Consider the following 11,554-nt stretch of genomic DNA (forward strand, 5'->3'; position numbering starts at 1 on the left):
AGTGAGCCAAGATCGTGCCATTGCACTCCAGCCCGGGCAACAAGAGCAAAACTCTGTCCCAAAAAAATAAATTAATTAAAATTAAAATTAAAAATTAAAAAAGAGAAAGGAAGCGGCATATGAATCATGGGTATTTCTGAGAGGGACAATGTCCTTACTCCTGCTTGGTGGCTCTAAGATCCTCCTTATTCTTCTGGAACATACTCTGCCAATGCCCTGTCTCCTCTGAAGTCTCCTCCAGCTCCCTCTGCAGCCCTCGCACAAGGGCTGACATCTTCTGCCTCTCGGCCTCCAGCACTGCATGGTCCTAGAGAAGGGGAGAGTTGGACACCAGAAGGCTCAGAGGGAAGAGGTCACTTCAAATCAAAGTGTGAGTGTGTACAAGGAAAGGCTTAGACCCAGAGGGCACCATGCCAGCTGTACCCCTTGACACTCTTGTGGTACCTGGTACAATGCTAGCAGAGGTTCTCTCCTCAAGTCACAGTCCACCCCTCTATCATCTACAGGAAACCTCCCCAGTTATTTCCCCTTGGGATTTTTTATTTTTAGGGGGACAGAGTCTCGCTCTGTCACCCAGGCTGAAGTGCAATGGCATGATCTCGGCTCACTGCAACCTCCGCCTCCTGGGTTCAAGCGATTCTCCTGCCTTAGCCTCCCAAGTAGCTAGGACTACAAGTACGCATCACTACACCCAGCTAAGTTTTTGTATTTTTGGTAGAGATGGGCTTTCTCCATGTTGCCCAGGCTGGTCTCTAACTTCCTGAGCTCAAGCAATCCACCCGCCTCGGCCTCCCAAAGTGCTGGGATTACAGGCGTGAGCTACCGCGCCCAGTCCCCCTTGGGACTTTTGTCACACAACCTCATGGTACTTCTGGCCTATACTCCCTCCCTCTGCCCTTACAGTTTTCCTGGCCAAGGTTTTCAGCAGATCTCACATGTGTCCTTTAGAGGGAGAGGGGGAGTTCCCAGTTGCAACCATGAAAAGTCCAAAAGTCTAAGATCCCAAGGCAGCCTTGTCCCCCAGCAGTGCCTTCCTCTCTCAGACCCTGCTCTTGTCACATGCCTGGGTTGCATCTTGCATGCTCCTGCGGAGCTGCTCTGTGTCTCGCTGGTACTGCTGCCGGACATGCTCCACCTCCTGGTCACGGGAGGCTACCTCCTCTTTCAGGGCCCCCTTCAGGGCTGTCAATTCCCGCTCCCGCAGCCTCAGCTGCTCCTCTACCCGCTGTTTCCCCTCCAAGACCTCTTCCAGAAGTTCCCGGGTCTCTAACAGGTCCTGGAGAAAGTAAAGGAAGAAGTACAGGTGTGACCACATTATAATCCATCTACTTATCAATTCACTGAGTCAAAAAATATTTATTGTGTTAGGCACAGTACCAGGTGCTCTAGTACCGGTACTAGAGCCCAGAATGATAGGTTTCCTTTATCCTAACTCTAGTCCCAACCCACCACTGAATCTGCCTGAAAGCACACTGAGTACCTGTAATCAGCCAACCACTCCTCATACTTTGGGGAAACCATGGATGAGCAGACTTGAGGATGCTCCAGCTGAGAAAAAGCAGATGCTGGGGCATATGACCCCAGACCCTACCTTCAGTAACACCTCCTTAGCAGGCTCAGGACCCTGGACCTGTTTCAGCTTGTTCTGCAGCTCCATCACCTGGGCCTCCAGCCCATGTCGTAAACCTTCACCCTGGTCCAAGAGGCGCTTCATGTTCTGGAGCCTAATAATAGATAACATTATTGCACACTATGTGTCAGGCAGTTTTCTAAACACATCATATATTTTAATTCATATTTATTAATGCATTTAAACTTCCTGCCTTCAAATCTCGATGAGGCCTCCCCTGATTTTTGCAACCTGCCCCCCTACAACCTGACCCTCCTGATCTGCCTCACCCTGTTGTATCTACTGCCTTCTCATGTGTTACAAATTTACTTGCATAATATGTTTGTTTACTGTCTGTTCCCTCTCAGTAGAAACTAAGCTTCTGGAGAGCGAGCCCTTCATCTATAGGGTTCACTGATGTGCCTTGGGAACCTAGATTAATGCCTGTCACAGCATTCTTGATGAAACATCTGCTGAATGGATGACTGAATCCTTACAGTGATCCTGTGAGGTAGGTACTATTATTAACTCTATTTTATAGTTTAAGAATCTGAGACAGAGGCAAACCCAGGTAGCTTAACTCAAAATCATGCACTACCACCATTATTGATAAAGAAGGTAGAGAGAAAGGCCCTATCCTGTCCTTAAACCAACACTGCTCCTTTCAGCTTCCGGAGATTTCCTTCTGTCTCCTTCAACCCTAGGGGCAAAGAGGGAGTGGCCTCTAAACCTGGCCTACGACCCCAAGCAGCCCCCTAGCAGCCCAAGGTGCGCCATCAGCTGCACTCACTCCTTGTTGCTCTGCTGGGCCTCCCCCTTCCTTCTTTCCAGCAGCTCCTGCAGTCGGCTGCACTCTTCTGTTTTCTCCTCCAGCTGCCGCTCCAGCCCAACTCGTGATGGCTCTAGCTTCTGCCGCCTCTGAAAAAGGGAATGAGAGTACAGCAGATGGAGGGTAGGGAAAGCCTCTCAGACTCAGAATAATGGGAATGTATGTCTAACACTCATTAGACACTTGCTGTACGATAGACACTGTACTTAGGACCTTATGTGTATTATCCACATTTAATCCTCAAAACTAGCCTTGGTACTTACGATGACGTAAAATATGTCCACAAATTATCTGACATTTCTTTCAAAAGATAAAGCCGGCTGGGTGCGGTGGCTCACGACTATAATCCCAACACTTTGGGAGGCCTAGGCTGGTCAATCACCTGAGGTTGGGAGTTTGAGATCAGCCTGACCAACATGGAGAAACCCCATGTCTACTAAAAATACAAAATTAGCCGGGCGAGGTGGCACATGCCTGTAATCCCAGCTACTCCGGAGGCTGAGGCAGGAGAATTGCTTGAACCTAGGAGGTCAAAGTTGCAGTGAGCCGAGATCACACCATTGCACTCCAGCCTGGGCAACAAGAGCAAAACTCCATCCCAAAAAAAACAAAACAAACAAAACAAAACAAAAAAAGATAAAGCCTAATTCTGTTTGCCTCAAGCACGGGCTTGACTTAGGGGCTTCCTTCTAACAAACGGTAAAAGGAGGACGTGATGAGTAAATTCTGAGGTTAGGTCATAAAAAGGCATTGCAGCTTTTCTCTTGGATCCCTCACTCTGGGAAAAAGGAGCTGTTATATTATGAGGATACTCAAAAGCAGCTCTAGGAGGAAGGCCAAACAGCCAGGAACTGAGGTCAACAACCAACAGCCATTTGATTAAGCCAGGTTTTTCTGTTTTGTTTTGTTTTGTTTGTTTGTGGTGTTCTGTTTTGTTTTGTTTTGAGACGGAGTTTCGCTCTTGTTGCCCAGACTGGAGTGCAATGGCGAGATCTTGGCTCACCGCAACCTCCACCTCCTGGGTTCAAGTGATTCTCGTGCCTCAGCCTCCTAAGTAGCTGGGATTACAGACATGCGCCACCTTACCTGGCTAATTTTTGTATTATTAGAGTAGAGACAGGATTTCTCCCTGTTGGTCAGGCTGGTCTCAAACTCCTGACCTCAGGTAACCCATCCACCTCGGCCTCCCAAAGTGCTGGCATTACAAGCATGAGTCACAGCGCCCGGCCTGTTTTTTTGTTTGTTTTTGAGATGGAGTCTCACTCCATTGCCCAAAACTGGAGCGCAGTGGCACAATCTCAGCTCACTGCAACCTCTGCCTCCCAGGTTCAAACAATTCTCCCTGCCTCAGGCTCCCAAGTAGCAGGGATTATAGATGCCTGCCACCACGCCTGACTAATTTTTGTATTTTCAGTAGAGACAGGGCTTCACCATGTTGGCCAGGCTGGTCTTGAACTCCTGACCTCAGGTGATCCACCCACCTCGGCCTCCCAAAGGGCTGGGATTACGGGCGTGAGCCACTGCACCCAGCCAATTAAGCTGGTTTTGTTTATTTGTTTCATTCATTTATATTTTTTTGAGACAGGGTCTTGCTCTGGCACCCAGGCTGGAGTGCAGCAGTGCAATCCTAGCTTAGTGCAGTGTTAACCTCCTGGGCTTGAGCAATCCTCCCACTTCAGCCTCCCAAGTAGCTGGAACTACAGGTGCATGCCATCACATTTGGTTAATTTTTTTTTATTTTTTGTAGAGGCAGGGTCTTACTATGTTGCCCAGGCTGGTCTCAAACTCCTGGGCTCAAGTGGTCCTCCCACCTTGCCCCTCCAAAGTGCTGGGATTATAGGCGTGAGCCAACATGCTTGGCCCTGAGTAAGCCATTTTAGAAGCAGATCCTCCAATTTACTTCTTTTGGCCACAGCCAGAAGCTGGACTGGAACCTTATAACAGACTCAGAGCCACAATTACTCTGTTAAGCTGATCCCAGGATCTTGGTCCTCAGACACTGGGAAATGCTTTTTTTTTTTTTTTTTTTGAGAAGGAGTTTCGCTCTTGTTGCTCAGGCTGGAGTGCAATGGCGCCATCTCGACTCACCACAACCTCTGCTCCCGGGTTCAAGCAATTCTCCTGCCTCAGCCTCCCAAGTAGCTGGGATTACAGGCATGTGCCACCACGCCGGGCTAATTTTGTATTTTTAGTAGAGACAGGGTTTCTCCATGCTGGTCAGGCTGGTCTCAAACTCCCAATCTCAGGTGAACTGCCTGCCTCGGCCTCCCAGAGGATTACATGTGTAAGCCACCGCGCCCAGCCAGAAAATGTTTGTTTTAAGCTGCTGAGTTTTGGGTAATTTGTTACACAGCAATAGTTAATTAATATAGTACTATCATAATCCCCACTTTACAATTTAGGAAACAGAGGCTTAGAACATTTAAAGAACTTGCCCAAGGTTAGTTACACAACCAAAAAGTAACAGAACCAGGATTTGAACCCAGTTAGTTTGGCTCCACAGCTAACCACTTAATCATTAGACTACAGGGCTTTCCAAGAGACAAGGGAAGTTACAATCCAGCATTTATTGAGCACCAACTACACACAAACCAATATTTTGAAAGGCAGAAGACATGTTTTTAAAAAGGGTACACTGGCTTTAGAATAAGACTGACCTGGATTTTTTCATTCCTCTCTGCAACTTACTACCATAGGCAACTTACTTAGCCTCTCTGATCTTCAGTTTTCTCATCAGAAAAGGGTCCAGAATAGGTATTCATAGGGTAACTATAATGATTACAGTACCCAGGACAGTACATACTACCAAAATTATACTCAATAAATGATAGCTACTACCACTGCCATTATGATGATGAAAAAAAATTGAGGCACAGAGAATGTAAGTAATTTTCTTACGTTTTATACAGCTAGTAAGGGGCAGAGCCAGGATGGGAACTACCAAAGGGAGTGGAATGGAAAGTAGGAAGATTCCTGATGTGCTCTGCCTCCCTAATCCCCAGAGAACCCAGAAGTCCTTGCTGGAATTAGTACACACTCTTGTCTCTTGTCTCCTAGGGCACAAACATGCTTGTTCCATTGCTTGGAAGAGTCAGCTCAGCCCATCCCCAGGCCAAGGCTTATTCCCTGTTTTCCTTCATGTCTCCAGCACCTCTAACCTTTCCTCACCTTCACCTCTTCATCCAGCTTTCGTTGTAGCTCCTCCACTTTTCGGGTAAGCTCGCCCTGCCCTGCCACAGCCTTAGTAGAACCAGAAGAAATCGTCTGCCAGAGATATGGAGGGTTGGGGGGAAAGGGAGTGAGTCCAAGTCTGGATCCCCTGAGGCCCTCAAAACCCTAACCTTGACCCTTGGTCCCATCCAGAGAAGGCCACTCACCACTAGAGGCTGCATCTTCTCCAGCACCAAACTAACCTTCCTCCTCACAGAGGTTTCACTTTCTGAGCTTCTAGAGTATAAAAGGATAGAAGCAAGGGTTAGGGGAGGAAAGAGGTAGCAGAGATCAGGAAAGGGTAAAATCAGGGAAGATGGGGAACAAAGCTAGAAGAAAAAGAAGGAGGGGTATGCCTCTGTTGCTGGGGGGGCCCCCACTCACCCCTCCCTCAGGATGCCATAGATGGTGGCCTTCATATGGTCCACACTGCCTGGTGGGGCCGCCTCCTGCTGATCTCGAAGGAGGTCTGGAGTTGACTTGAACTGTTAAAAAAAAAAGAAAGAAAGAAAGAAATAGGAAGATTAGGCCAAAAGCACGCGTGGGGTTCAGATGGAGGAGAAGTAGCAGTCTCAGGTCAAGCCCCTTCAAGCGTGATGAACAATCCTGAAGTGTGGCAAGGAAGACACGGTGCGGAGGCCTGAGCAACAGGCCAGGGAGGGGCCAACACAGGATGCACCTCTGCACTACTGCTGTAAACCAGATTTTCCTCAACAAACATCTCAACCAGCTGCGAACTGTGCCACAAGTGATTTGTCACTAATGGTAGTTAACACGCTAGAGTTTATAAATAATTTACTCTTAAAATGGACTTAAGTTTCTCTCAAAGTCAAGTCGCTCCCTCACTTACTTACATTCCTGAGTAGGAGAGAAAGTTGTGGAATTTTGGCAAGAACACCAAGGAAACTGCTCTTATCCTCCAAGCCTGCCTTACGTATTCTGCAGATCTAGCAAATGCTGGTGACTGAGGCATAGTTAATGGTTGTGGCAATGACAACTAGGTACAAACTTGTGAATAGTGATTTTATAGCTTGCTCCATTTTCTTTAGAATTTTACCCATGGAAATATCCTGTGCATGCGAATATCACCTATTTTGTGGACAGATACGGTGGAGAACAAAAGGTAGAGAATTTCTGCCTAGGCTATTTGAACTAGCAAGGAGGCTCACGGCTGGTGGGTAAAAGCTGATGAGAAGGGACAAGGGGCTGACATTTGGAAGCCAGGGAGGGGCTGGGTCTGACCTGCAGCATGGTGGGGTCCTGTGCTCTCCCCCGTGGCTCCTCAAAACTCTGAAGGACCCAGTCCTGAGTCTGACGGGAACGGCTAAAGCCACTGGGAGGACTCGGGCTCTGGCTCTGGGATGGCTGCTTCGAACTGTCCACATGGTTGTCATATTTTGTGCTAGGGGTCCAGTGGTTGGTGGACTGGCGCTCCCGTTCCTCAAGGGTGTCCCGTGGGAGGCGGCTGTCCAGGCTCTTGCTCCGTTTGCGCTGTTCAGGGGGTAGCATTCGTGTTCGGCGGCCGGTCCGGCCCCGGGACTGGCCTCCAAGTTGACTGTCAAACTTGTTGATGAGTGAGTCCACTGAAGACAGGGGAGCAGTGTCAATGGTGCTACCCGGGGAAGCCACTTTCGGGGCTAGCTCCAACATGCTGGTGCTTCTGTTACTAGGATCCATTGGGCCAGGGCCTGCCAGCGAGGCCTGGGACTGGGAACGGAGTAGCTTTCCATTCCAGTAGGCCCCAGGCTCCTCATCAGACGTGCTGCTCTGAGAGGGGGCAGGAAATCCCTTGACTTGAGAGTAGGGGTTCTCAGGGAGTTCAAAATCTGAGCCCAGAGCTCCTGAGGCCTCTTGGTCATTGGCCCCCTTGATTTGGACCCCAAAGGAGTCACCACCTTTCTCCCCACTGTTGAGCACCACAAAGGGCTGCCCAGCGATGCCCTGCACACGCACAGCAACCCCATAGGTACTGGCTCTTGCATCCTTAGCTGGGCGTCGTCCACCGCGACGTAGAGTGCCCATCTCTGCACCACTCACTGGCTCTGTGATGAAGCGAATCTGGACTCCATGGTCTACAGGGCCGCGGGGCTCAGCCATGTTGGGTGCCTGCTCCATAAATAGGAGGAGTCCTAGGTGAAGAAATGAGTTTAGGCTGAGAGACTTAACTAGAAACTATGAAACTTCTACCTGGGGGCTGACTTCCCTGTCAGTTCCTATAGATAAACCACTGATTCTCAGACTAACAGAAGGCCCCTGGAGAGCCTTTTAACCTACAGGTTGCTAGACCTAACCTCCAGAGCTGCTAATTCAGTAGGTCTGGATGAGGCCTTGAGAATTTGCATTTCTAACTAAGTTCCCCAGGTGACACTGATGCTACTGGTCCAGATACCACACTTTGAGACTCACTAACCTAAAATAATCCATTTCCTCTGATACAGCCCTGGGGAGCCAGGCTTTGTTAAAAGTTTAAAGGTTTTGCTTGATGGCCAGGAGCAGTGGCTCATGCCTGTAATCCCGCCACTTTGGAAGGCCAAGGCTGGTGGACTGCTTGAGCTCAGGAGTTCAAGATCAGTCCAGGCAACATGGTGAAACCCCTTCTCTACAAAAAATACAAAAATAAGCTGAGCCTGGTGGCGTACACCTATAATCCCAGCTACTTGGGAGGCTGAGGTGGGAGGATCACTTGAGCTTGGGAGAGGCTGCAGTGAGCAGTGATTATGCCACTGTTCTCCAGCCTGGACAGAGTGAGACCCTGTCTCTTATACACATCTAGATGTGTATAAGAGACAGAAACCCGGGAGGCGGAGCTTGCAGTGAGCTGAGATCCAGCCACTGCACTCCAGCCTGGGCGACAGAGCCAGACTCCATCTCAAAACAAAACAAAACAAACAAAAAAAAAGAATCGCTTGAACCCAGGAGGTGGACGTTGCAGTGAGCCAAGACTGTGCCACTGCACTCCAGCTTGGGTGACAAAAGCAAAACTCTATCTCCAAAATAAAAAAAAAACCACCGTGTGCCTTCCTCCCTGCCTCCCTCTGAGGGAAGGCAGAACCCACACCCTGCTCAACAGATACTGCCATCTCACTGGAGAAAAAGGGACCTTCTGTCCCAGAGCTCGTTTAAAATATAGAAGACCTCAAAGTATATCATCCCACTTCCGGAAAGAAACTTAGAAACACTGATAGCAGTGATGCCTTTGAGGTGGAGGAACTGAGGACTAGGAACAGGGATGGGACAGTTTCTATTCTCGGGAAGAGCAGAAAGGAGTAGACATTCTACTGTATATCTCTTTGTCCCTTTTGAATTTGGAACCATGTAGATGTATTATCTATTCAAGAAAAAGTTGTGGTTTTTTTGAGACGGAGTTTTGCTCTTGTTGCCCAGGCTGAAGTGTAATGGCATGATCTTGGCTCACCGCAACCTCTGCCTCCCAGGTTCAAGCGATTCCCCTGCCTCAGTCTCCCAAGTAGCTGGGATTACAGGCACCCACCATCATGCCTGGCTAATTTTTGTATTTTTAGTACAGATGGGATTTCACCATGTTGGCCAAGCTGGTCTCAAACTCCTGACCTCAGGTGATCCGCCCACCTCAGCCTCCCAAAGTGCTGGGATTATAGGCATGAGCCACTGCACCCAGCCAAAAAGATTTAAAGGTGGTTTAAAAACTGTACCACTCGGCCAGGCATGGTGGCTCATGCCTGTAATCCCAGCACTTTTGGAGCCCAAGGTGGGTGGATCACCTGAGGTCAGGAGTTTGAGACCAGCCTGACCAACATGGTGAAATCCTGTCTCTACTAAAAATACAAAATCAGCCGGGCGTGGTGGCGGGTGCCTATAATCCCAGCTGCTCGGGAGGCCGAGGCAGGAGAATCACTTGAACCCGGGAGACGGAGTTTACAGTGACCCAAGATCATGCCATTGCACTCCAGTCTGGGTGACAAGAGTGAAACTCTCTCTCAAAAAGAAAAGTGCCATTTCAAGGGGCCCCAAGTCAGGTAAACTTGTCTCAGCTGAGAGCCAGAGCCAACACCATCCATAGGCCAGCTTCCCAGGCCCACATCGCTAAAGCTCAGAGTCAGCAAATGGAATGTATTCCAGGTATGCTCTGGCTCCAGAAACTTGGGGGAGAGATTGTCTTCCAAGCAAATAAAAAAATTCAGCTTCCCCACCCCTTCTGCTAGTCTCCACCAGAGCCTAGCACCAAACTGGAGGAGGAGCCTCTAACGTGCCAGACAGAAACACAAACATACCCAACTCAACCTCCCCGTGGAGTTCTGGGCCAAGGAAACTTGGCAAGGCCCCTTTCAGGGACTGTAAAGTGCTAGCAAGCCAGGAAACGAGGGTGAGATGAGAAGGGAGGGGAAGGGATGGGAGAGGCAGAGCTACAGGTGACAAAGGGCTTGGTAGGGAAGGTCTCCTATCTGAAGAAGGGCATTCTTAGAATTCCCAGCAATTTTTAAGAGAAAGGAACAGGGAGAGAAGAGCCCTTTATTAGGAATGATTCTTCATCTTTTTGGCCCTAGGACTCCATGAGAAAATGATGAAAACAAGGCACCCTCCCCGAGGAGACAGCACACACAAACTTTCATCACCCCATCTTAAAAGGCTTGTGAAGGCAGACAAGTAAAGTAGTTCTCCAAACCACTCATCCAGTAGAAAACGCACCGGACTAGAGTCAGGATCTGGTTTGGAATCCTGTCTCTGCTCTTTACCTGGTGTATGCAACCTCAGGCAAATCACAACTTTTCTGGTATGGTGGTTCACACCTGTAATCCCAGCATTTTGGGAGGCCAAGGTGGGTGGATCACTTGAACTCGGGAGTTTGAGACCAGCCTGAGCAACATGGCAAAACCCCATCTCTACAAAAAATACAAAAAAAACTAGCTGAGTATGGTGGTACACACCTGTAGTCCCAGCTACTTGGGAGGCTGAGGCAGGTGGGTCACCTGAGCCCAGGAGTTTGAAGCTGCAGTGAGCTGTAATCATACCACTGCACTCCAGCTTGGGTGATAGAGTGACACTCTGTCTCAAAAACAACATCGACAACAAAAAACCCACAACTTTTCTGTGCCTCAGTTTCCTCATCTGTAAAATGGGTATAATGATAATGCCCCACAAGGTTATTATCTGTAAGAATGATATTTATGCAGCCATATGCATAAATAAATAATTATATGGGCATATACAACAATAAAAAATTACCAAGTTACACACTTAAGATCTTTGTGCTTTATTTAGGCCAGGCGCAGTGGCTCACATCTGTAATCCCAACACTTTGGGAGGCCGAGGCAGGCAGATCACCTGAGGTCAGGAGTTCAACAACAGCCTGGCCAACAAGGTGAAACCCCATGTCTACTAAAAATACAAAAACTAGCCTGGCATAGTGGCGCACACCTGGAATCCGAGCTACTGGGGAGGCCAAGGCAGGAGAATTGCTTAAACCTGAGAGGCAGAGGCTGCAGTGAGCCAAGATCCGCCAGCCTGGGTGACACAGCAAGACTCCGTCTCAAACAAAAAAAAAAGATTTTTGTACTTTATTGAACTTGGGTTCTAATTTACTAAAAAGGAGAGAAAAGACAAGATATTAAACATGAAAACATTTAGCATTGTGACTATCACAAAGCTGACAACAAATATCATCCTTCACACATGCTACTTCGTCCAACAGGCACTTCTGGCTTCACCTGGTTCATAGAAAGATGTCACTTCTTCAGAGAAGCCTTCCCTGACCACCACTCCCACAAACAAGGTCAGTTCTCACAAATCAGCCTCCCACAAACCAGGTCAGATCCACGTTATATGCTCTATAGTTGTCCTTCAGCAGGTTTATTCCAGTTTATATTTATACATTTATTGGAGTAATTATTTCTTTTTTTTTTTTTTTTTTTTTTTTTTTTTTTTTTTTT

General features: G+C 48.3%; 1 protein-coding gene across 1 annotated transcript in view; it reads right to left on the reverse strand.

Moving 5' to 3' along the window:
* CGN (cingulin) overlaps positions 1-11,554 on the reverse strand; it is a 28,867-nt gene that overhangs the window by 13,859 nt on the left and 3,454 nt on the right. Inside the window, exons 2-9 of the mRNA XM_011973535.1 lie at positions 6,891-7,777; positions 6,033-6,133; positions 5,816-5,885; positions 5,607-5,702; positions 2,400-2,527; positions 1,592-1,724; positions 1,064-1,276; positions 159-307 (exon numbers count right to left, since the gene is read on the reverse strand). Of these exons, the coding sequence (XP_011828925.1) occupies positions 159-307; positions 1,064-1,276; positions 1,592-1,724; positions 2,400-2,527; positions 5,607-5,702; positions 5,816-5,885; positions 6,033-6,133; positions 6,891-7,763 (1,763 nt within the window). The 5' untranslated portion in view covers positions 7,764-7,777. The remainder of the gene's footprint in view (positions 1-158; positions 308-1,063; positions 1,277-1,591; positions 1,725-2,399; positions 2,528-5,606; positions 5,703-5,815; positions 5,886-6,032; positions 6,134-6,890; positions 7,778-11,554) is intronic.

The sequence above is a fragment of the Mandrillus leucophaeus genome, unplaced genomic scaffold (genome assembly GCF_000951045.1).
Source record: "Mandrillus leucophaeus isolate KB7577 unplaced genomic scaffold, Mleu.le_1.0 Scaffold139, whole genome shotgun sequence".
In the NCBI taxonomy this organism is placed as follows: Eukaryota; Metazoa; Chordata; class Mammalia; order Primates; family Cercopithecidae; genus Mandrillus; species Mandrillus leucophaeus.